At 36.3% G+C, this 26,439-nt stretch overlaps 1 protein-coding gene across 1 annotated transcript in view; it reads right to left on the bottom strand.

Annotated features, from left to right (window-relative positions):
• Dscam1 (Down syndrome cell adhesion molecule 1) overlaps positions 1–26,439 on the bottom strand; it is a 62,867-nt gene that overhangs the window by 7,706 nt on the left and 28,722 nt on the right. The window contains exons 11-37 of the mRNA XM_090120512.1: positions 24,328–24,476; positions 23,911–24,094; positions 23,608–23,711; positions 22,945–23,201; positions 22,488–22,645; positions 21,965–22,119; positions 12,077–12,370; positions 10,265–10,384; positions 9,933–10,106; positions 9,758–9,846; positions 9,448–9,655; positions 9,204–9,360; positions 8,760–9,011; positions 8,511–8,621; positions 7,996–8,237; positions 7,539–7,694; positions 7,030–7,178; positions 6,439–6,571; positions 5,928–6,037; positions 5,466–5,625; positions 4,636–4,784; positions 4,394–4,476; positions 3,783–3,959; positions 2,628–2,692; positions 2,430–2,531; positions 1,711–1,902; positions 906–1,082 (exon numbers count right to left, since the gene is read on the bottom strand). Of these exons, the coding sequence (XP_089976638.1) occupies positions 906–1,082; positions 1,711–1,902; positions 2,430–2,531; positions 2,628–2,692; positions 3,783–3,959; positions 4,394–4,476; positions 4,636–4,784; positions 5,466–5,625; positions 5,928–6,037; positions 6,439–6,571; positions 7,030–7,178; positions 7,539–7,694; positions 7,996–8,237; positions 8,511–8,621; positions 8,760–9,011; positions 9,204–9,360; positions 9,448–9,655; positions 9,758–9,846; positions 9,933–10,106; positions 10,265–10,384; positions 12,077–12,370; positions 21,965–22,119; positions 22,488–22,645; positions 22,945–23,201; positions 23,608–23,711; positions 23,911–24,094; positions 24,328–24,476 (4,307 nt within the window). The remainder of the gene's footprint in view (positions 1–905; positions 1,083–1,710; positions 1,903–2,429; positions 2,532–2,627; positions 2,693–3,782; positions 3,960–4,393; positions 4,477–4,635; positions 4,785–5,465; positions 5,626–5,927; positions 6,038–6,438; positions 6,572–7,029; positions 7,179–7,538; positions 7,695–7,995; positions 8,238–8,510; positions 8,622–8,759; positions 9,012–9,203; positions 9,361–9,447; positions 9,656–9,757; positions 9,847–9,932; positions 10,107–10,264; positions 10,385–12,076; positions 12,371–21,964; positions 22,120–22,487; positions 22,646–22,944; positions 23,202–23,607; positions 23,712–23,910; positions 24,095–24,327; positions 24,477–26,439) is intronic.

Raw genomic sequence — 26,439 nt, forward strand, 5'->3', positions numbered from 1 at the left:
GAATATTAAATAAGCAAATAAAAAAGGAACGTTCAAAATAAAGGATTCTTGCCAAAACATAAAAGTGCTTAGACTGTCACCATAAGCAAACAGCCACCTCTATGGTATAATAACGTAAATAAATAATAGGGGATATTTTTAACATATTGACACAAAATATGAAGAAAGATCATTCAATTTAAACTTTTTTTTTGTGTTAACATGTTATAGTAAACTAACGGTTATAGTAGAAAAAGGACGGATTACAACTATGAACTTCTATAAAAGGTAAGCAAACTAAATTTAAATTTCTTAAATTTAAACTTAAACAATGTATTATGTAACCTGGACAACATAGCATGCAGAATATAAATAAAGTAACCATAATAATGAAAAAAATATATCTATAATTTATGTAATGTCGCATATCTCCCTCTCTCGTATCACTGAAAGTAAATGTTCTTGAAGTTGTGATTTATGCAAAACTGTAAAACTAATGTAGAAAACTAAGTAGCAAATTATACATAATTTGCCACTTTGTTCTATCTACACAGCTACACATCTGTAAATGTAGACATCTCTGAATGTGTATTGGTATAATGTGTATGTGTGTGCGCATGAAGTCGTATATCTGGCTATGCCTGCGGGCTACGTATGTATGCATGTAAATGTGAGTACGTATGCTTGCGCAAGTATTTAAAGCAGCCTGTCTGTGTTGCATTCAGAGCCGGGTATTGGGGCAATTGGCGGTTAGGTGGTGCGATGTAACCGTCGCTTCCTCGCGAAGTCCACCACGTTTGTGTACGTAGGTGTATATGTATGTATATGTGTTAGTGTGTCTATCTCATTCTTAAGCCCCTATGACTACGTATTTATGTACGTGTGCGTGTATATTTGCATGTGTGTGTGTGTGTGTATATACTCACTAATAACAGCCTGTCGCTTGACGCGGTCGCACGTGTTGTAGTTAGAGCCGGGTACGGGGGGCAGCTTGCGGTTGGGCGGGGCGATATAACCGAGTTCGTCGCGTAAACCGCCGCGTTTGTCAAGAGTACCACCGCCTCCTCCGAGTGCAGCTTGTGATGCATTGTATACGGCGTCATCTAGTGGGTTTCATATTATAATTATTTGTGATGTTGTTAAGTTGCAGATTTGAAATGACTATAGTACTGATTGTTTTTTTTTTGTTAATAGTTGTAATTAATATATTATAAATTAAATATACAAATGTTATAATGATACAACATCAATAGAAGCTTAGCTTTATTTATATATCAGCAATTGCATACATTTATTGCGCATTCTATATGTTTTAAACGTAAATAGGCATTTATTATGTTATACATATACCTATTTTGCACATGAATAATTAATTATAATTACAAGATGATTGCAAATAATATCAGAAGTGGGATGTATGTCGATCAAAATAAATGTTTAAAACGAACAAATTCTACAATGTTGTAATAAATTAACATCCATAGTATAAATTTGATAACAAAAGGGGGCTAATCTGTAACTAGCTATATAAAATGTTAAGAAAGATATTTCACTGTATACCGAGCACCTAGTAAATGACACGCAATTCTTTGTTTAAATCTCAATTCTTTGTGAAAAGTTAAAATGGAAAATTTCCTTTAAGTATACAGTAAAACACCAATTAATGAGCGTTTACAAAAACAATGAGGGGATAAAAGTAATAAAAAGCGGTGATCATGCCACCATACATACAGTACGCGTCCTTCTGACCTCGCAGTCTATGCGGAGTGTTTCTTCTGGCCAGCGTCAGGCAAATCACGACCATTCCAACAATGAACACGACAATCGTCGCCAATATTGGCACAAGTACTTCTGGTTCCAGCCAAGCTTTCACCCATGGGGGGAGTTCTTTATCAGCGTTGCCTGGCAACGGGGCGACCGTACCTACATAAACAAATAAATACCTTTATGATGATGGTCCCTCGCTCCTCGCACGACGCAAACCACAACAATGGCGATAATAATGACCAGAATAGCGGCTACAACGGGCACGATTAAGTTCAAATGGGACAGAATGATCTTGAATGTTTGTTCGGGGGTGAGAGAACCGTCGCCAACGTCACGGACCGGCGCGATCGTACCTGAAATGCAACACCTCGTTATTTTTTTATTATTTATTTTTAATTAAGGGTTTTTTGGAATATTTGAGGCATTGCATTTCAGGTATGGCGGTATGAGAATTATGTTGGAATCACTGAAATGCAAGACCTTTGGGTTGCCTTGGGTGACGATTGAGATTAGGAGGCAATGCATTTCAGAAAAATTGTCTTTTCTAGAAGAGAAACAGAAGTTATATCCAAATTTATTAGTATGTATTCTATATTCTATCTTATATCTGTTGTACGTGCACATTATAAATCAAATCTTCTTAACATATTTAACATAGTATTTAAGTTTTTTATTAATCATACCTCCAGTCATAGTAAGAGTAGCGAATTCATATTCAGCAACATTAAATCCAGCGTTGTTATGTGCTGTGATCCTCAAAACATACCAAGTAGCGGGTTCCAAATCTGGAAATTTATTTAAATTGTATATTTTTTGATATATCAATATTAACATGATTAAATTAACGTTCGAATCAATAATAAATAAGGAAATAAACATACCAAGAACAACGAAGTTTCCACCGGGCTTAACAGCGTTAGAGATCTGGTTCCACTCGGGAGCGCCCCTGTTAATCAGAGATTGTTAATAAGAACATATGAAAAATTACAAGTTTGGTAATTAGATAATTAGATTCTGCATTAATAATCTTTAAGAAGAGTAACGAACTAACTTCTCAGTAGAAGCGAGATTCCGAAACAGTTGGGAGTTAAAAAATGGCTATCCATAAATTTAAAGCTTTTTAAAGTTTACATTTACCTTATTTAAAAAAATCAATTTGTTTCTAATTATTCTGTGCTTACTTTATAAAATATGTAAAGTCTACTAGTATATAAGTTAACTAAACAATACTGGCTAAGTCTGGAGAGGAAGGCGTCGATCGTCTCTAGCACAGGTATGTTCCTAGTTGAGGCTATCGTCGTGTCTAATTTGTTTTGTATTTATGTATTGTATCAAAATAAACGATTTTTATTTTATTTTTTATTCATATAAATTTTGTGCTGAACTTTGAAAAGCTTTACTTAATTCAGCACTATAGTAGAGCCATTTTAATAGGCAACATTTGACAGTTCAACAAAATTCAACAATGTAACCTAGTAACGACGACATTGAATAACATGATATTCCGTTTTGTTAGAACTGCACATTTGCTTAACTTTTTTCAAATACGATTACATATTTATAATAATAATGACCGATACAAGTAATTTTAAGATTTCATTTTACTGATAAACCATTCTAAACATAATAAACAATTTCTGAATTAAAGAACTGACGTCGCTACAATTTTGTGTCAATAAACCTTTTTTCTTTTTAAATACCAGAGACGTTACTCTAAAAATCGAAATCTGACATCTAGAATCGAATGCATTGATTACTTCTGAATAAAAATCATCTTATATTAATAAATGTGTTTCAAGTTCGATTGACAAATGTTTCAAGTCAGTATCGATTAATTCACTTTAATCGATGTTTTTAAGCAGGTTACCTCTCTTCAAAGATAAAATTGATAGACGTCAAATGTTGCCTATTAAATTGGCTCAACTATACATGGCAAAACATATAGAAATTTTGCTCAAACTATCTTATTGTTATATCCAATCCAATATCTTAAGTAAAAAAAAAAAAAAATTCCCAATATAAAACTGCCCACTCACTTTTTCTTATTCTCAACAACGAAATGGCTCATAGGGCATCCGCCATCGAGCCACTGTTTCAAGTGCAAGGTCACAGAGGAAGATCCCACTTCGATGAAATCGGCAGCGCGGGGCACGGGGGGCTTGGAGCCGCGGGTGCGGGCGATCACTACGTCTGATGCTTCGCCTGTGCCGATACTGGAAAAAATATTTGATTTTTATCGGGATACCATAGTGGGGAGCTTTTATGTGTAGCATAGTTCATGGTTCATTATTCTAAATACTACTTACATTTATTGAAAACTAGGTTTCTGCCCGCGGCTTCGCCCGCGCAGTCAAAGAAAAACCCGCATAGTTCCCGTTCCCGTGGGATTTCCGGGATTGTGTCATTTTCCCGGGATAAAAAGTAGCCTATGTCCTTTCTCGGGTATCAAAATATCTCCATACCAAATTTCATGAAAATTGGTTCAGCAGTTTAGGCGTGATTGAGTAACAGACAGACAGACAGAGTTACTTTCGCATTTATAATATTAAGTATGGATTAGTAAATGATGCAGTTTGTATAATGTTGAAAAATTCATCCCTCAAGGGATTATTTGAGAAAACCTACATAGATATTAAAGAATTCATACCCGTTGTAAGCAGTCACATAGAGTTGATATCTAGATCCGCAGAAGAGATTTTCCAATGTGTATGTGTCAGTGTTGCTTGGAATCTGAAATAAGTGTTTAAAATATCAAACTATGTCTATTTATTAATTTATATAACTTGTATAACAAAAAAAAACTTCTCGGAAAAAATAATGTTCACAACAATTTTTAAATTTTTATTTGATGATAGTATTTTTTTATATAAAAATTATTAAAAAAAGTACCTGAACAGTTTCCCAATCTCCGAATTCCTGTTTATAATGGATAGTGTAACCGGCAGCTGATTGGTCCGCATCTACAGGGGGCTTCAGGCGGAGAGTGAGTGACGATACCGAGGAAGATGCGATGCTCAGTTGTGGGGGGAAGGGGGGCGCTATGAAATAATATGACAAATATTTATATTAGATAGATTGGAATAGACTATAGAGCAAAGATATTGAATGAATTATTGTGACTGAATGTGAAGGGACGACGCGGTTGGCGCAGTGGTAATGTAACTGCCTACTGAGCCGACGGTCCCGGGTTCGATCCCCGGTCAGGGCAAATATTTGTGTGATGAACTCAATTATTTGTTCTTGGGTCTGGGTGTTATTATCTATATATGTATTTATTAAATATTATATTTATTGTCGCCTACTACCCACAACACAAGCCTTAATTGAGCATACTGTGGGACTAGGTCGATTTGTGTAATAATGTCCTATAATATTTATTTATTATTTATAATGTAAGTTTCACAAAATATCCGTCGATTTCGGGAACGTTATTAAAAATAAACGTTACGTTCTTTGTCGTTTTGTACGTATGAAATAAACTCTAATACTGTATTGATTTTCTTTTTTAGTATTTTTGAATTCTAAAATTTATTCACAATTCCTTGATCTGCTTTCAAGAAAAAATATGTTTGTTATATTATGTTTGAATCATACTGAACAGATTTAGTTAACATTGAATAAGCTGTACGGTTTATAGATAAACAGATATCTGCCTAGTATAATTATTAACTCTCAATAACAATAGTCGTATCTTTAAAACAACACCCTGTATAACTCACCAAGTACAGAAAGCGTGTGTGTAACAGTATCTGTGCCGAATTGGTTCTCAACGTGACAAGAGTACTCGCCCGCATCTTCACGAGCTACACCTGCGATTTGTAGCGATCCTTCGGGCAATTGGCGAACTCGTTCCGAGGCTTCTAGAGGGTGTCCCTTTACCTGACATGGCAATTATAAATATTATTTATATACTAATACATATATGTACATAAATATTGCGTTGGTTAAGTAGGTAGTATAGAAGATATTGTTATATGTTCGACGGTTGTGAAAGTTACTTTACAATTTATTAGCATAGCTGTGTCAAATTTAATTTCAATTTAGTGAATAACATTTTTATTTTGAAGGAATGCAAATTTATATGCAGTTTTAAATATAAGTAGTCTTACACAGTCGTATTTCTCACAGTTATTTATTTCAATCATTAAAAATAAAATAAGTATAATTAATAATTATATTACCTTCCACAGAATATTGGGTGGGGGAACTCCGACAGCGAGGCAGGGCAGTTTAACGTCTTCCTTGTATGTAGCGGTGAATGATTCGTCGAATGATGCGATTTTGGCGGGAACTACAACACAAAGGAAGCTATATTATAACATAAGAATGAAACAAATGAAAAAGTTGTTCTCTTTTTATTGTTACTAAGGAAAATAAAATTCTTGTATGTTGTAAATCTATAACAAAAAAAATGTGTGCGTGTCTAGTACACGCACACATTTTTACACACGTAAGAAGTGAAACTTCTTTATAACCTTATTGTTCAAAAAATAATTTACTATATGCAACTTGACAGAAATACGTCGAATCACGCGTGGTAGGGATTAGAACAAGATGGCGCGTAACGGAAAAGTGTTACACTAAATTTTTTTCCAACCCCGATAAAAAAGTTTCACTTCAATAATTTTATGATAGATAATATAACCATATTAAAAATCACAAAAAATACAATTATGAACCTATAATCAATACCTTTATCACTAGGGCTGCAAGAAGCCGTGGCTGAGGGTTGTCCTTCTCCGATGATAGTGGAAGCGGTCACCCAGAAGTCGTAACGTCCAGCCTTCAGTTCGGTTGCGGAGTAGCTCGTTTGAGATGCGGGTACCTGTATATTTTATTTAGTTACTTTAATACGGATTACCTTTTTTCGTTTTGAGATAATAATTGGTTATGTTAATTATGCACATAAATGTTTGTTTAGTTCATAGAAATCGTAATTTTTCATTGACCTCGCCCTTAGAAATTGTCCGAAGTAAAACTCTGCCTTCGCGTGTATAAATAAGAGTTTTGTAATGAGCGATACAACGGACTTTGAACTTTTTAATTTAAATGTTTTCTGCAGCTCTGCTACTTTTACTACCTTTTAATAGGCAATTGTGTATATAGTTATTTTGGTCCGTGAATTCTTACTAATTTGTTACAAATCAGTAATATTCAAGCAGAGATATGTTGCTTCCCTTTCAGTTTATGGCCTTGTATGAAGTAGTTCAATAAGAGAAATTATTTTGTACATTGATGAGAAAAAAAGGACGGGGTTAATTGCTTATTAATATAATCACATACCTTATTAGGATGGGGTTCAGCGTTCTGCGCCTGCGTGTAAACGTTATAGTGAGTGACGACACCGTTGGGTTGCGCGGGCGCTCTCCATGATACCAAGATGGAATCTGCTCCCATTACTACAGCCTTTACAGCTCGGGGGGCTTCGGGCACTGTACAAACATAATTTATGTATTTATTATTTACGAGTGTATTTTGTAGGTAACTACTAACTAGTAATAATTCTATACCAAATTTATTTTTCACAAATTTTAATACAAAAGTAAGCTGTATTTTTTTTAATTAAAAAGGCATGTTAAAAGCTAGCCATCTGTAAAATAAATATGTTAAAATGCTGATTATATTACTGCAATAACACAATATGCAAAGCAATAATCAAACGTTCAAACATGATCATCACATTCTATTTTTCTATCTATTATATTACAACATTTATATACAATTAAAAAATTAAAACCGCAATTTATTTATTAGCTATGATTAGCTTTTTATTAGCTGTTAAAAGTATTTACCGTCTTGTTCAGTCTGACAATGGATAGGGGCAGATCGGACGCCATCACCGCCGTTGGTAGTCGCGAGCACTTCCATAGAGTAGTTGGTGAATTTCTTGAGGCCGTGAAGAATTGTTTCGCTGCTAGCCGTGATTTTTGTGTCTTTGGTTTTCTCGTCTATGGAAAATATATTTAATCAAAGGTAAGAAAAAATTATGGGAATATTTAATAAATGTGTTTGTAGAATATTATACTACTACAAATCTGAATATACGATATGATATTCTTCTAGGTCTACTGAAAATTATCAATTTATTACCTAATAATATATGATAATCACCTTCCGTAACTAAAATAATAAATATAGTTTTTGAAACAATTTCAATGACTATAACCCACGCAAGATTACTATAAAACCTTTACTAAATTTCGAAAATTCTTATTACCTCAAATCAAAATGAAAACCAAATCAACTCACCATACCAAGTCTCACTCGGGCCATAGATAACCTTGTACGCTTTAATCAGTCCGTTCGCAGCCGCTAGAGGCGGGGAAACCCAGGAGACACGGATAGTTTGCGCAGTGAGTGTGGTGCAGAGCACGTCCTGTGGGGGGGCGGACGGGGCGCCCTCTGCGGTGTACGCGCGTACTTCGTTCGATACAGGGCCGGATCCCATCTTGTTGAACGCTTGCACTACGATCGAGTATTGCGTGTATGTTCTGGAAGTTATATGAGTTAATATAGACTTTTCACTTTAACATAGTGTAATGGGTGAGGAATGTATAAATGGATCGGTGGATTTGTTTCGTGACCAATGCACAACATTTTGAAAATTCATCGGAACTTAAAAATACTCTAGTCATTCATATTACCTACTAAAGAAATTTATAATAATGATCGACACATGTGTTCTTGTAAAATGAAAAATGCATAATACAATATTTAGTTTATCGAGATTTATTTTTGGGAAAATATATTAATGATGAACTTACTTCAGATTGAGAATGTCGAGGTGATGTTCCTTGCCGGATTCCTTGGAAATGTCAACGGTTTCGAATACAAAGGACTTGTTGCTGGACGCCAGTTTGTAACCAACATAATATCTGTAAACAAAAAAAATGTACATTAATATGATTATTCTACAGTGTTGTTACGATCATACGATAAATTCGAGTAGTGCAAAAATAGTACATAATATAATTTCAACCTAAATAGAAAATAAATAGCTATGATAAACTTACCCTTGGAGTTCGCCATTCCAGTCCTGAGGTGGGGGTGGTTTCCATGTAACTCTGAGGGTGTGTTTATCAGCAGCATCAACCTTGACATCTTGTGGCATTCCAGTGGGGGCTTCTTCAGCGGTGATGATGGTCACAGTTTCCGATGGTTCAGAGGTTCCGAGTTCGTTTTCAGCGACGATGCGAATGTGATAAGCGGTGGCTGGTCTGAGGCTGAACACTCCGGCTTCGGTTGCGTCTCCGGGGACAAGTACTCTGTAAAGTTGGTTGAAGATTTCATAATATATTAGAATATCTCGTAATTATGCGTAGTCGGTCATCTCCATGTACGTATTTCAAAGTTTTTCTGCTACGTATTGCATGATATTATATTAATTCTAGATTTCTTATTAAAGTATGGATTAAATATTCATTTTATTGAAAAGCTCCTATTCATGTGATTTTTACCTGTCAATATCTTTTTCCCAGTTGCCTTTAGCGCGTTTGTATTCAATGAGGAACTTCTTGATTGGTGAATTTCCATCGTAGGGAGCGGCCCATGAGAGTTGAACAGTTCTTCCAGATTTATCCAAAACTTTCAAACCGTATGGCGCTTCAGGAACCTCTGTAAATATGCAAATGTCATTTTTGTTTAAATATTCAGTTATATAATGAGGAAATTCAAACTATACTTGAATATATTGGTACAGACCTTGAATAATCATGTTGATGCTCGTATCATCGGAACCAAAAGCGTTAGTAGCTACGCAAGTAAACAGGGCGCTGTCGGATCGTTCGGTGCGTCTGATGCTTAAGTCGGATACAACTCCACCAGGTAAAATTTCTTCGCGAATCGTGTATCGTGGGTCGGATTTGGGTTCGAGACGTTTGTTGTTCATGTTCCAAATAATTCCAATTGGCTAAAAGAAATCGAAATTAACTTAAAATTTTTAAAAGCGCAGATTTTAGTAGAATATGTTGAAATATTGAATATTCAAAATAAATGTATATGTCAATAATACCTTTTCACCCTTAGCTTGGCACTGCAAAACAGCGGGTTCACTTCGGCGAGCAGTTTGGTTGCGCATCTTAATCTCAAATTGGGGAGGAGCTGAAAGGAGAAGAAAATAACATAGTTTTTTTTATGAAAATCACATATGGATCTATAATATATTTTGTTCTAATATAAATACGTACCTTGAACGCTAATAAGAATAACGGCGGATAATCCAGATCCAATTCCATTAACAGCTTCACATAGATAGTAACCCTCATTTGTCTTTTGGATATTAGAAACAGTCAATGTGCCATCTTCAACTTTAACATTTGGGTTATTTGGTTTAAGGTCTTTGTAATCGCCTGGCGTATCACCTGTTACATAATTTATGATGTATTTTAGAACATTTTTAAATGAATACTCTAATTTAATGTAATTTTACATCGATATGGTACAGGTTTAAAAAGAAGTTTAGCAAACGTTCATTAACTCAGGTTACCCTCGAAGCCTTTTTAATTTAAAATATTCTTACCTTCAGCCCTCTTCCATGTGACCTGGGGCTTAGGGAAGCCATCAGCTTTACATTCGACCTTAGCATCAGAACCTTGGGCAAAGGCTTTGTCAGTGGGTTCCAAAATCCAACGTGGGGGTACTAAAATATTTACCAGTTTATTAAAATAAAAGCTCCAATGTCTTTTCTTTTTATAGTCTTTTCATTTTGATTTAAGCAAAGTTAAAAAGTTGTTTCTTTACACAATTGATATTTTGGATATTAAAAGTATGTGACATTTAAAACGTGATACAGTATGCACAATGTGCTAAAAGTTCAATCTGAAGTGAATTTAATTTCAGTTCAGTAGCTTTCTTTAGTTGATTGAATGGACTTTTAAAAACTTAAAAAAATTAAATCGAGTACAACTGGAACAATTTTTCATTAATTATTATCAGTGTTTACTATTTTTCTAAAATAGGTGAATTGAATTTACTTTGTTAAAAACGAAATTGTTCCCGTCGCAAAAAAAACTGGAAAATTTTATGGCGTGTATATTTTTTATTCAATAGGACATGATAATGTGTGAACTTGTACAATAGAATTAATCTAAAATTTTCCAGTTTATTGAATTAAAAGCCTCTATTAAAAGAACTATAAGTATTCATTTTAACAACAATAAGGATTGATTATAATTTATATAGACATTAACTAGCGATGACACGTATGAGAAGCTAATGCTTTAGAAGCTTTTAACTCGGGGCAACTATTAATCAATTAAAATGCAAATTTATTTAAAGCTAATCTAACTATAAATCATAAGATATAAAAAAGGAGTAGTTAATGAACCAAAATAAACCAAGCGATAGCTGCAATATTTGATGAAATGATGTGGTTACCTATTTACTGGTTCTACAATGATTGTACATACAATACATATATATTTAATTTATTTCTTAATTATTTTGTACACTATTTCATCAAATATTATGTTAGTGAAGCACCATGAAGCGAAATCAATATGCAAACAAAAATAAATCTACGACAGGATAATAAGGAAAGGAGAGGATATGTTTAAAAATGCAGGAAGGAAGTGGAAGAGAGGTGATGTCGTCGATGATAGCCGCAGTCGGTTCCTACACAGTACAGTTCTATCTTAGAGGTTTTCAGTCAACTATTTAATAGATGATTTCTATTCGCGATTTTTCATTGTGTTAGATATACTATAAAATGCACTAAGTCTTAAATATTGTGAGAGACGAGTATCACTGCCAATAATCTTTGTTTAAAAGCACACATTATTTAAACTACGCAAAGCGTTGGCCGTGCTAGGAGGTTTTATACCACTGAATATACATGTGTTAAGTGTAAACATGTACCATGTACTTCTAACGAGGCGGAATAGTTGGAGGAGCCCGCTGCATTACGGGCAAGACATGTATAAATGCCAGTATTTGACCACCCTGCTGGGTCGATCAGGAGAAGTGACGCCCTTTTTGCTATTTTAGTTGCTGTAACTTCGGCTAATTCTTTTAAGGGCTGCTCTTCAAAGTACCATTGGATATCGATTGGAAGATCACCTTCCGAAATTAAGCATGTCACTTGAGTGGCTTGGCCTGCGTATAGTGGAGTTTCGAAGGAAAATGGAACTATTCGTGGTAAAACTGGAACCAACCACAGAAATGTGGATTACTTAATGTATTTATTAGCAAGCTGTTAGCAATTTCAGATGTATGTAAAGTAGTGTATACGAGTCAGGTATATATTGGTGCTGATTTGTGATGTTAGTTTCCTACATATATCTTTCCAGATTAATGTTTTAATAGAATATATTCAATGAATTTTTAAACGTGCCGTTTACGACGAGAGTCGCCGCATGTTCTGCGCGTCCGGCGGCGTTTTGCACTATGCAAGTGTAGTTTCCTTGATGGTTTGCGCTCACAGAATTTATTGTGAGCACAGATGCACGAGGACCCAATGGCGTCGTCGTGATGTCACGGTGCATATTCGAATCGATCGTTTCGCTGCTAAAGGTCCATGAGATGTCTAGTGGCATGTCACCCTTGGTCGCAACGCAGTTAACAACCACCGCGTCCCCAGGGTTGGATGGAATGTCTCCGAATGTGAACGGCACTATCAAGGGCGGTACTGGGAGAGCAAAAATTGACAATAAAGCGAAACAGGACAATATTAAAGAAGTACGAGAGAATAAAAGCGAAATATACTAATAATAATTGTCCGCACCCCTTACAACCAATTCAGTTGTGTAAGAAACGACGCCTCCGGCGTTTTTTGCGGTACAATTATATACACCCGCGTGCGTGGCAGCTATAGATTCTATTGTGAGGACGCTACTCCTTCGATCGTTGTTGCTAAGTCTGACACCGGGTATGCCTCTAGCTGATTGATTATTGAGGGTCCACTCTATTTTAACGGGCTGATCGCCATGAGTTATTATGCATTGTAATGCAAAATAATCTCCTAAGTAAGCCGGTTCCGGCCCAAAAGAAAAGGGTGCTATTTTTGGAGGAACTGAAACAAATGATTTCTAGTTGATAAAATAAACTGTCTAATATTTCTACCTAACGACTAACCATATACAACCAAGTCAGCAGAATAAGTGGTTCGACCAGCGCGATTTTCTCCAATGCATGTATAAGAACCAGCATGCTTATCGTCCACTGACTCAATGATCAGTAAGCTACTTCGCTTTGAATTAGATATTAAGTAGTTGTTATTTCTTTGCGATATTAGTTGACTATTAAACGTCCAAGTTATCGTTAATGGAAGGTCTCCGAAATTTACAGTACATGCTACCTGCAAATACTCTCCCACGTTTGCTGGTTTTTCACCGAACGAGAATGGTAATATATTAGGGGGTACTGAAAATATAATGTATAGTCAGTAATGGTGTCAAAACAAGATGAATATAGAAAAGTATAAAAAAAAATTACTAAACCTATGATATGTCTAATTACGCGGTTAAACTAAGCACCGTTTATTATTAATGATGAAGTGTGTGAGTCAATTCCTGCTTCATTGTCTGCGACACAAGTGTAATTCCCTGCGTGACTGTGTGCTACTGAACCGATACTGAGAATCGCACTTCTTTCACCAATATTAAATACTGTTACTCCTGATTTAGGTTTGATTGGTTCATTATCGAAAAGCCATCGTAACTGTAGGGGGTGATCTCCTTCAATTACGGAACAAGCTGCTGTAACCACTTGGCCAGAATTCAAGGCGACTTCTCCGAATGAAAATGGTTGGACCACGGGAGGAACTAAATGGAAAGCAAGCTAATATTAGTTTCATTTACGTATTTATACCGATAACGTTGAGAACAACTGTATGGTTTGCGGTCCCTGCTCTGTTGCTAGCCGTGCAGGTGTAGTTCCCACTATTTATGTCCGTTACAACCGGGATGTCAATTACTGATACGCGTTCATTTAACTTTGTTGTCTTAACACCCAATCTACGTGTTATAAATTGCCCTTGAAAACTCCAAGATATGGTAAGAGGAATATCGCCTTTAGGTACGTGGCAGTCGAGGTGGACAGATTCTCCTGCAAACACGGCTTCGTCCAACTCGAATGGTTTGATGTGAGGGACGACTGAGCAAAGAAAAATACACATAGTTAGATTTATATATAGGCATACATGCTGTTATATTTATTTGAAATACCCTTGACATGCAGAGAAGTAGAATATCTGTCTTCTCCAGCTCTGTTTTTAGCTATACACGTATAATTGCCACTATGAGCTCCGGTGACAGATGCGATAGACAAAAACGAAGTCTGTTCCGCCATCTTCATTGTTTTTATTCCAGTATGAGTCGACAGATCTTGACCTTCAAAGGTCCACGAAATAGACATCGGTCGATCTCCCTTGCTCGCGTGACATGTCATTTGAACAGATTCTCCATAGTAAATCGATTCTTCTATCTCGAATGGCATTATATGAGGTGGAACTAACATAAAATAAAAATAAAAATGAATGCTACAAGTAAAACTAATAACGTGCATTTGTTTAAACGACGTTGTATATATCTAGTTCACGAAATTCTAATAACAGTTAAGACGACGTAGTACCATGAATATTGACGACAGCGGAATGATGTGCACGGCCAGCTCTATTACTTGCTGTGCAAGTATAATTCCCACTATGTTGACCCATAGCTGTTGGAATGCTAAGAACAGAAGCTTTCTCTCCCAATTTTGTAGTAGTTATGCCCATGTTATTATGATAGGGAATTTCAACTCCTTGAAAACTCCATGATATTTGTAAAGGCCGATCTCCTTTCGATACATGGCATGTGAGATGTACAGATTCTCCGGCAAATATAGACTCTTCTACTTCAAACGGGTTTATATATGGGACCACTTTAAATAAGATACGAAAGTAGTCATTCCTTATGATAAATAAAGTAATAATGAAATATTAAGGATTACGGATAGGAATAACTTAAAATATTTTGTCGTTATTAAGCAACGTTTGCCACTACATTTATCAGTATATACCAATGACTTTAAGTGTGGTCGTAAAAGATGTTCTGCCTGCGCGATTTTTTGCTATACATGTATAGTTTCCACTGTGGGATCCCGTAACCGAAGGCAGCACTAGGACGGATGTGCGATCTCCGACTTTTGAAAAACTTCCTAGCTCTCGTGAAAGCGAATGTCCATTAAAATCCCACCGTATTTCAAGGGGCGTATCTCCCTTGGATATATGGCACATCATCTGAACGGATTCCCCAGAAAATAAGGCTTGATCGACGTCAAATGGTAAAATGTTTGGTGTAACTGTACAAAAAATGAACATGAGCAATAAAAAAAAATGGCAATAAAAAATACCCAACAAGCTTACGTTGCTATAAGATATCAAAAGGGAATTCGTGCTTATTTCCCATTGGCATCTTTTAGCACAGTACAGCTATAAAAAAAATGATGGTTGATGACATAAAAGTAACTGACCATGAACGTTAAGGACAGTGGAGTGGTTAGTGGAGCCGGCACTATTGGTAGCTACGCAGGTGTAGTTGCCACTGTGGCTTGCGGTAGCCGCAACAATTGAAAGAAAGGAAGTTCGCGATGTCATTTTTGTTGTCATTATGCCGAGATGCGATGATGAATTTTCAAACCCATGAAAATGCCATTTGATGTCAAGGGGTAAATCGCCCTTTGAAACGTGACAGTTGAGTTGAACCGATTCGCCGGCAAATACTGATTCATCCGCTTCAAAGGGCACGATGTACGGTAATACTGTTAATTTAGAAAGCCGAAATTAATTTTTAGGCAAGCGTGCAGCGTGCTAAGTTTGTGAAGGGGTTCAGGAGATACCATGAACATTGACTGAGGTAGAGTGAAGAGCGAGGCCGGCGTGGTTAGCGGCGTGACACGAGTATTCGCCACTGTGACCAGCCATAGCACTCATTATTGTAAGTAACGACGTTCGTTGACCAATCTTCGTTGTAGTAATGCCTTCGTGAGAAGATAATTCTTTTCCATGGAAACTCCAAGTAATAGTTAAAGGTGTATCGCCTTTAGAAACGTGGCAATTTAATTGTACGGATTCCCCTGCAAAAACTGGCTCCTCGGCCTCAAACGGGACGATGTGTGGAGGAACTGGCAAACGAAATAAAAATATAAATAAAATCATAACAAAAATTACAAAAACGTATTTTATACCCTGAACGTGTAGTGCAGCAGTGTGATTCGCGTACGCAACGATATTTGAAGCAGTGCAGGAATAATTTCCGCTATGTTTTTCAGTTACAGACGGAATAACAAGAATCGAACTCCTTGCTCCTACTTTCGTTATCGTGATGGCATCTTTTTTTTGTATAGGTTTTCCCCGAAAGAACCACGTAAAGTCTATAGGGGTATCACCTTTTGGAGTGTGACACATAACTTGTATACTTTCACCATAAAATACAGCTTCATCAAATTCGAAAGGAGATATTATCGGAGCCACTGTAAAGTGAAATAATAATCTAATGGAATTACTAAATATAACTCTATCGGAATTGTGGAGAAACAACAAAATACAAAAAGCAGACACGTGTTTACAATAAACGTATACCCTTGACATTGAGCGTTGCGTGATGGCTAGCCTTGGCAACTGTATTAGAGGCTGTGCATGTGTAATTGCCAGAATGTTTAGCTGTAACGGCACCTACAATGAGTACTGAGCCCCTGTCTCCAGCATTAATGATATTTATCCCAGTAAGTGAACTCACATCGCCTTCACTAAAAGTCCACTTGAAATTTAAAGGCGTATCTCCTTTTGGTACATGACACATAACTTGTACTCCTTCACCGAAAAAAACTGATTCATCGAAATCGAAAGGCGTAATTATAGGCGCCACTGAAAACGTGAAACAAACGTGATGACATTAAATGGGCCATTGATTTTCACCTTCATTTTCGTTTTTATAGCCCGCCAAAGTTACAAAGGAGGAGAGGATGTCAGGACAGGTAAAAATACATAAGAATCTATAGAACTACAAATGTAAAGGATTGATACCGTTAACAAAAAGTTGAGAAGTGTGGTTCAATACGCCTGCTTGGTTTTTCACGACGCATGTATAATTTCCTTGGTTTTGGTGAGTAACTGATTCGATACTCAATTGACTCGTCCGTTTTGTGTTCATTAAAGTAATTCCAATATCCCCCGACTTTACTTTTTTTCCATTAAAATACCATTCTATTGTTAATGGTTGATCACCTTTGCTGACAGTACACGTGACTAACACCATTTCCTGAGCATTGAATGAATCTTCACCGAATTCAAAGGGGATAATTTGTGGCGGGACTGTGGTTGGAATAAGGTTAAAATAATTAATAAGCGTATTATTCTAAAAAAATTGCAAAAATATACCATTAACATAGAGTTCAGCCGTATGATTAGCGCTGCCCGCTTGGTTTTTGACTGAGCACGTATAATTGCCCTGATTGTGATGGGATACTGATTCTATAGTGAGTTGGCTAGTGCGTTTGGAATTTATTAGAGTTACGCCATTGGTCTCAGACTTGAGGGGTATCCCGTTAAAGTACCAACGTATAGTTAAAGGTAAGTCGCCTTTGGTGACGGAGCAAATTACTACCATCATTTCTTGATCGTTGACAGGATCCGTTCCAAAATCGAATGGCATAATTTGTGGCATAACTGTCATTCAAATACATGAATACATAATTAAAAGCATGTTTAAAATTGCTTGCTAAAACAGACATAAATGTGTAGGAGAATGAAAGAAATGGATATGTGTGAGGATTTTTTGTCATCGGTATGTATAAACAAAATACATAGAATAATAAAGTGCGAATAAAAGCAATTACAATAGTAATTTGATTATTATATTCATTCGTATTGATACCATTGACATTGAGGAGAGCACTGTGAGTACTGCTACCGGCTTCGTTTTCAGCAATGCAAGTATAATTTCCAATGTGTTCATGTTGCACATTCTCTATGCTTAAAACAGATATTCTTTTTCCGTTTCTGTTTATAAAAACACCGTTCCCCGAGTTAAGTGGTGCATTGTTAAGCTGCCAGTGAATTTTAAGGGGTAAATCACCCTTTCCTACAGTACACGTAAGCGACACAGTATCGCCCGCATTCAACGTTTCTTCACCAAAATCGAATGGTGTGACCTGTGGTACAACTGTGATAGTAAAATGAATAAAAATATATTATTTAAATATCAAAGCAGATTTTTACGTTTTCTTTACGGCGCGATATGTCAGATATATCATAGTTTTACATTAAGGGATTGGGGAAGGGAGAATGCAATTTAAATTGCGAGGAAATAAGCAAACATTAATTGTATCATCTACAATGAAAAGTTACCATTGACGACTAAATCTGTGGAGTAATTCGCATGACCCGCTTGGTTTGTAGCGGAGCAAGTGTAAACTCCAGTATGTACAAAGGAAACTGCGTCAATTGAGAGACTGCTCGATTTATGACCTATTTTAGCCACTGTTACTCCTTGTACATTTATCATTGGTTTTCCATTCAAGTACCACGTTATATTAATTGGTGCATCGCCTTTTGTCACCATACATTGAAGTCCGACTGTGTCTCCCGCGTTGGCAGGCTCGTCACCGAAGGTGAAGGGATGGATTTGGGGTAATACTGTTAAAGAATACTACTTCACTAAGCACGCAAATTAAGTAAGAAGTAATATAAAAAGATAGACCATTGACTTCTAGTGTGGCGCTATGGTTAACATGTCCGGCCAGATTTCCTACGTGACAGGCGTAAACTCCACGATGTGTTCCATTTACGGAATCAATGTTGAGAATTGACATTTTCCGACTCATGCTTCCTATAGCGATTCCCAAACTATTCGCGGATGATATTATTTTTCCATTTAAACTCCACGAAAAATTTGCAGGCAGATCACCCTTGTTCATTACACATTGTACAGAAGCGGTGTCACCTGCGTTTGCGGGTTCATCGCCGAAATCAAAGGGCATGATTTGAGGAGGTACTGTTACAATAAGAAAAAGCACTAATATAAGTCAAAAAAATAAATAAAAGTTAGCGAACCGTTAACACTAAGTAGAGTTGTATGATTAGTTTGGCCTGCTGCATTCCTTATTTCGCAAGTGTACGACCCGCGATGCACGGCGTTGACAGCCTCAATGTTTAAAATTGACGTTTTCTTGCTAATTGTTGTAAGAACAATGCCGAGAGTATTGTGCGAATTTATAATTTCTCCATTAAAACGCCATTTGAATGTAACGGGTAGATCGCCTTTGCTCATTACACACGACACAGATGCCGTTTCGCCCTCATTGAGAACTTCCTCTCCAAATTCGAACGGTGTTATTTGCGGGGGAACTAAGATAAAGAAGCTATATGTAATCAGGAGTTGGGATATTTTCGGAGTAAAGGATGAGAAATCAAAGAAGTTTACAAGAAACTATTTGAGTCGGTACCATTGACTTCAAGAACAGCGCTATGGTTAACGGAGCCAGCTGCGTTTGTTGCCACACAGGAAAAAGTGCCTCTATGGCTTCCGTTCACGGAATCAATGTTCAATATGGAAGTTTTTTTGTTGATATTGGTTAGAACGATTCCCAAATCATTGTGCCGGGATACGATTTGTCCGTTAAATATCCAGGAGATATTGAGAGGTTGGTCACCCTTACTCACAGCGCAAGAGATGGATGCCATGTCTCCAGCGTTTGCTGGTTCGTCGCCAAATTCAAATGGCAGTATTTGTGGGGGAACTGAACAGATAGTTAATTTCATAAGAGTATATTTGTGGCACAAGGTGTAGCTTTGGCGGGTATAAACATATTAAATTCTCCCTAGTAAAATATCACACCCTATTATAAGTCAATACAAAATAACCTGAAAAGAAATTGTATTAGTTCATATTTCTATTACACTTAATATTTAAAGTAATGCTATAATATATGCTGGAATAATACTACAAAATAATAGTACATAATATGTTCAATAGAGTCGATTATTAAGTGATGAATTATAGCATTACTTTTTTTGAAGAATGCTGAGATATGTTTTGATTTGATATTAAACTAAAAAAATCCTTCTATTATTACAACGACATAATCTCAGTTCTATCGCTTACTTTTTTTTTAAATAAATTAATACATATGGATAACCATACCACATCCGACTGGGAATCGAACCCAGTTCCAATTTATAACTTACCACTTTGTCGCCACCAAGATCATATTATTATTAAAATTAACTTTCACTTACATTTTGTTTTAAAATGTTTAAAGTAAGCGATAAATTCTTCATTTTATTTATTTGAATAAAACAGAAATGTGTATTTCAGAAATTTTAAGCGTGTATTGCATTGACTTATTACTAAAAATTAAAAGTAGCCATGTCGTAATTTTTTTTGTAAGTAACTACATTTTTAAATTATTTTACTCGTTTATTAATTATAGTCATGTTAACGGCATATTTGATTTCTTGATTATTTAAATAGTGGCAACGCAGAGCTTTCAACTCTATTTAAATGAATACACGCTTAAATTCCGAACAGATAACATTTTGAGAGCACATTTCCAAAACCGACAGATGTTTTAATATACATTTGAGCTTAAAATGTTCTCATATAATTAAAAATTCCGATTGATAGTATGAATATTTTCTATTTACAAAATAAAAAGTAACCTTTTAAATAAATCTGTCGTTTTATGTTATCCACTCTCAAATTGCAACAAATGTATTTATAACCTAAAGTATTATAAAAATATTATAGAAAGTAAAATTAAGATCGTGTTTTGTTCTTCTATATCTTTCTATTCTGATCTGATATCTTTAGGTTATAGATAAAATATTGTGTATAAAGTAATGCGATCAACGCAAAACGAAACTTTATAAGAATATTTAAATCAACTTTATTTTGAGAATGATAAATATACTACTATAAAATAAAAAACTGGTAAAATTTTAGTTTATCTATATTTGTTTGATCGCATTACATTACCCACTCATTATTTAACGTGTGAAACGATGTAAACAATTTTTTATGTCCCTCAGCTCCTCTTCATTATTGCTTGACGTTACTACAAAACTTCAGATCTGCTTTATTATAGGACTAGCATTGCCCTGCGGTTTCACCCGCATAGATAGCGATATCGTTACAGTGAAAAGTCTACTATAGGTTGGACTATAGGTTTAATTTTTAATCACATGAAAATCACCTTTACCCCGTCCCGCACTACGGCCTTTTTTTGTTTTAGTGGGGAAATCTTTCATAGATACCCACGGCCTCCGGGGGAGGGGCCGTGGGTTATGTCGGATTCCTACCGACCAAAACCCCACTGTGTTCCGTCAAGACGCATATTGGTAGAATTCCTCTGTGACCCCCGCACTAAGGCCTGCTCGAACAGTATACCTCCTATTTTCTGTAGATTGACACTTTAAAAAATTCGTTATATCTTTTGAATGGAATATCCAATTCTTTTCATTTAAAAAGTATTTTGCTGGTATTGAAACAGTCTATAATAAAACATCATTAATGGGATAAGGATTAATATATGTGTATGGAAAACATGGTTTGATTACTGTCGGCACTTCTATTTACTTTGAAAACTTAAAAAAGTTGTAGTAACATAACTACTGAAGATGGACATATGGTATCGCGGACTTTCTTGTAGATATTGATCCATTCTATAATACCGTAGACCATTTTTTTGTTCTATCTTCAATAGATTCCGCAGCGCACGCGATGACAGAAGTTTTATTGAGGATTTTTTTACACCTTGGGTTACATTATTGCATTTTTGGTAAGGATCTCTAATTTTTTTGAAAATGCAATATAGCCTATGTTGCTCAGTAAAGATGCAGCTTTCTAATGGTGAAAGAATTTTTGAAATCGGTCCAGTAGTTTATGCGTGAAAACCATACATACATACATACATACTTACAAACTTTTCCTCTTTATAATATTAGTATAGAAAACCCCCCAAAATTTCCCACACTAAAATTGACACAAAAAATTGTTTACACCATCCACAGGTACATTAAAAAAAAGACGGGTTGCACTCCTGGAGTGCCGGTAGAAGTGAAAACATGATTATTAACGTTGAGCATGTTTGATATTTTAGAATGGTATCCGTCTTACGCTTTTTCGATCAGGTCACGTGTCCTGACGCGAGTTTAAGATTTTATACCCATTACAGAAAAAGTGCTCAACGCCGCTAAAGAAGTTTTCACTTCAAAAAGTCTATATATTACTCAAGAACGTACCCATAACTTGCAACTCGAGTTGTCCCCTTGCACTATATCCCTGCGAGTTCTTAGCGACGCACGTGTATGTGGCCTGGTCGCTCATACGCTCTACGTTCTCGATGACAAGCGTGCCGTTGGGGAATACTTTCTGTTTGCGGTTGATTGGGAGCACACTGGAATTTGGTATATTAGCATTTAAGAAAAAAAGTTTAGGTTATCCATTATCAAAGTGTAGAGATCAGTAATTTTAAGTGGACAATATTTTTTTATCTTATACATACATGTTTTGCAAAATGATAAACCTGTTGGTTGTAGAACCTCTTCAGACAACTACATAGCTTATATTTATATTATATTTTATTATCTATACTTGTCCATTAATACCAGTAGGTACATACAGAAGTCAATGAATACACGATAGATATTTAAGGATTAAACTGTATTTATAACTATATCCTCGTATCTCATTTAAGGCAATTGCTATACGTTGATTCAAATCTAGCCAATGAAGAAATAAGTAATAAATAGATATAATATGTACCGTCCATCCCGTTCCCACACAATAGAGTCGATAGGGTACCCAGCGACAGGGCAGTGCGCGATCAGAGTGTCTCCGGCGACGACGGGGCGTTTCTTCATTGGGCGCACGTACGGCAGCCCGTATACGTTCACTCGGGACGAGTGGGATGCACTGCCGACCTGAAAACATATGTGGTAATTTTTTTATTGTTCGAATCGAAAATTAAAAAAAAAAATCTTATTATTATATTTAGTGATAAAGCACTTATATGCAATTTTTATAATTTTAAAGAATACAAAAAAATATAGCTATTACAATAGTACAAAACTGGAAATTATGTGTGTTTCTCTCCCTACCTTTCTCTAAAGGTAATGAAAATATGTATAACGTAAATGACGTTAACCATAGTAATAAGTTAACCATAAAATACAATTTTCCACATCATTCTTCTTCGATTCTAGAGCCCAAGGAACCTTACCTTGCTAGACGCGATACAGGAGTACAGTCCACCATCATTAGTGTGCACAGAGGAGATATTCAAGTGGGATTCCACATTTCCATCAGCGGTAACAAACTGTCCGATCTGCAGTCTCTCGCCACTGTTAAGCTTGTCTCCATCCAATTGCCACGCGATATCGGGAGTGGGGTTACCGGAGGCGACGCACTTGAGACGTAATGATGGGCCAGAGCGGAGCGTCTGTTCCGAGAAGCTGTGGCGGATTTGGGGTGGTTCGACTGAAATTGAGTTCGTAAGTAATAAGAATAATTGCACTTAAATCACAATAATCAGACACTAACACTAAAATGGTTTTGTATGTGTCATATCGTCCCTTTTTATAGTTCAAGCAAAAATTGTACAAATGCGAATCGTAACCACGTTATAGGTTTCGATTAAAAAATGACAAGTGAAAGGGATGATAAAAATTCTGGCCAATATACCACAAAGGTACATGTAACTTATACATTATTCATATAACTAAACATAATAATGTTTTGTTCACCTAAATTGGATAGTATCAAGCTCAAACGAAAAATCGTTCAGTTATGGAAATAATAATATTTTAAAGATTTACTTGTTATTGTTTAATAATTAATGATCCATTTTGTTATTTAGATTTAAAAATACAAAAAAAAAACTTACATCGTCCTCCTAATTTCAATTCGGCGCTAGCTCCTGCACTTTCCTGATCGTTTCTGATAAAGCATTGGTACATTCCTTTGTCTTCTTTCTTGACTGACTCGATTCTGAAAGATTCATACATAAGTAGACATTAAAATCAAGTATTCACAATTTCGACTATGATTTATTTGTGGTAAAGGATAAAATATATATTATTTTGTATCTACACGATCTATTGCAGTAATAAAATATAACCCGATAGGTAAGTTTGCAAAAATACGTTACATTTGAAATTTGAATTTCTCATAGTTCAAAGTCCATTACCTCAGAGCGGGATCGTGATGGTTCATGTCTTTGCCGTCCTTCAGCCATGTGATAGTTTTAACAGGATTTCCTTCGTATCTGCAAGTGAATACAGCGGGACGTCCAAAGTCAACGGTCTGAGTGGCGGGTTCCACTGTAGCTTTCAATGGCGCAGTTACGGTAAGTACGGTTTCTACTGATTCACCTGAAATGCACATGTAAAATATTTAAGTATATGATTTAGAATATATTTGTTTGTATTTAATTTATATAAATTAATTTGAATTGTTTGTTGTTGATAAAAATGTGTAAGTACCTGGTAAAATACTTAAATATCAAAATATCTATCTTTTATATTGTATAAATGATTTACAGTAATAAATTCTTGGGCATACTTATACTAACTAAGTTATACTAGACCCATAATAATTAACATACCTCCGACAGAGTTGTTTACGACGCACAGATATTTTCCTGAATCCTCAACCTTAGCTTCTTTGATAATAAGGGTTCCAGAAACTTGTTTTACTCTGTCATTAAGAACAACTGGTTGCTTTCTAGCCGTGCCATCAATAAACTTGTACCACCTGGAACAAAAGAGAAAGCGTTCAGGACGATGGAAGTGTGCACTTACTTTCCGAATTAGACGAGTAAAATTAAAAAAATAGTAATTCATGGACGGACCCCTACACGTGAATCAGCTTTAAATCAAAGAACAACGGTAAGCTTCGGATGAATTTACAAATGAGATTAAGCTCGTAGCTCTCTGAAGGACATGTGACGACGCAAAATTGTATAAACAGCCATGAGATTTCAAACAAAATTAGAGACACAAATCCGTTTATAAACTAGCCATGTGTTACGGGAAGCACAAAGTAAAGATTAAAGCGTCTGAATGAAAGCAAGAACACCCTGTGACTTACCAGGAGGTGTCTACGCCGCTCAATCGTTACTTTGGCTGGGGAGGGTAAATAGGCGCGCGGCCGGCCGCGGTTCATCACGCCTTCATGTCACGAGCGCGACCTCCAGACTGCAATAACAACGGACATCAATACATTGGTGGTGATACTACGTGATAGATGAATGCGTGAATGCGGCCGGCCGGCCACCGTGCCTTCGGATCGTTCCGTACCTCGTGCCGGGCGCCGGGTACGCTTGCACCTCGCACAGGAGCGCGAGGCTCTCTCTACCCCGCCCCACTTGCCGATTGAGCCCGTCTCCGGTCACTTTCGGCCGAGTCCTACCGGTCGGTTCTGCAAGTTAAACCTACTGTAACCGTCTCTACCTAAACTCACCTAAACAGGGGGGCGGGGTAAGCGGCCACTTGACACTTTAAATACGCTACATCGTTTTGGGCCACGAGAAATACTTCCCAACCTTCGAAGTTCTGAGCGGAATCTTTTCGAGGCGCTATTTTATTAGTAGGTTCTGCAATAATCGAATAGTTTTTAAATATTTAAAGGACACCTACATTCATTTCATTACAGTTTCGATATGGCACGGTAAAAGGTTTCCCGGCGATGCACCGTATATAATTATTTGTAAGTGAATATTTTCACTTACCGGAAAATAGGAGGAGGGTACCCGGCTACTTCGCAAGTTAAATAAACAGAGCTCGCTAATGGCGCGATAAAGATTTCACCACCTTCAAATTTTCGGCTTTTGTCGCTTCTGGGAGCAATTTTATTCGTTGGTTCTGTAATTTTTTAATCACGGTAAATAAATGGCAACGCACCTTGACACCGGTACGGGATATCCTTGCGCTGGACACAAGAGCGCTAACGCAGAATTTTGTGAAAAATGAACCGCCGCCTTTGGTGTTGCGGTTATACTTGGTATAACACTCGCAATTGGCTCTGGTGGAACATATTTTTAAATATTGAGTAATAATTTAATAAGTGCTTTAAACTTGCCTGAATATTGGAACAGGATACGCTTGTGCTTGACACAATAACGCGAAACTTTGATCGACGACTCTTATGAAAGTACTACTGCGAGAGTCCGTTGAAAAAGTGGGAGCTTTGGAGCCGACTGGTTCTGTATAAAAATTATATTTAAATTGGAATAGAAATGAATTATTTAACTTGCCTGAAGACTGGGGCAGGGTAACTTTGGGCTTGACATAGAAGACCAAAGCTTTGCCCGACACGCTTTCTAAATATGCTTCCCATGGATTCAGATGAAAATGTCGGAGATTTAGCACCAACGGGCTCTACAAAATGTATGTATTTAATTAAAAATATACTTGTTCAACTTGCCTGAAGATTGGAACGGGGAAAGCTTGAGCTTGGCATAGAAGAGCGAAACTTTGACTTTCGTGCCTTTTCAAGGATGAAAGTGCTGATTCAGTTGAAAATGATGGAGCTTTTGAACCGACGGGCTCTGTTTATACAAAACGTTTTTTTTTTACCGAATCATATCTTACGCTATGTACATGCTTTTATATTAATAGTTCTGAGTGTTCAATAATATTTTTTTCGACAATTTGTAGTTTTGAGACTACAATTTAGTTATTGTATAGTTTGTATACATCGTAGACAAAAGCTTTTA

This window comes from Colias eurytheme, chromosome 4 (assembly GCF_061535395.1).
Source record: "Colias eurytheme isolate Ceu_HAF_F1 chromosome 4, ilColEury1 Martin Lab GWU primary, whole genome shotgun sequence".
NCBI classification, from domain to species: domain Eukaryota; kingdom Metazoa; phylum Arthropoda; class Insecta; order Lepidoptera; family Pieridae; genus Colias; species Colias eurytheme.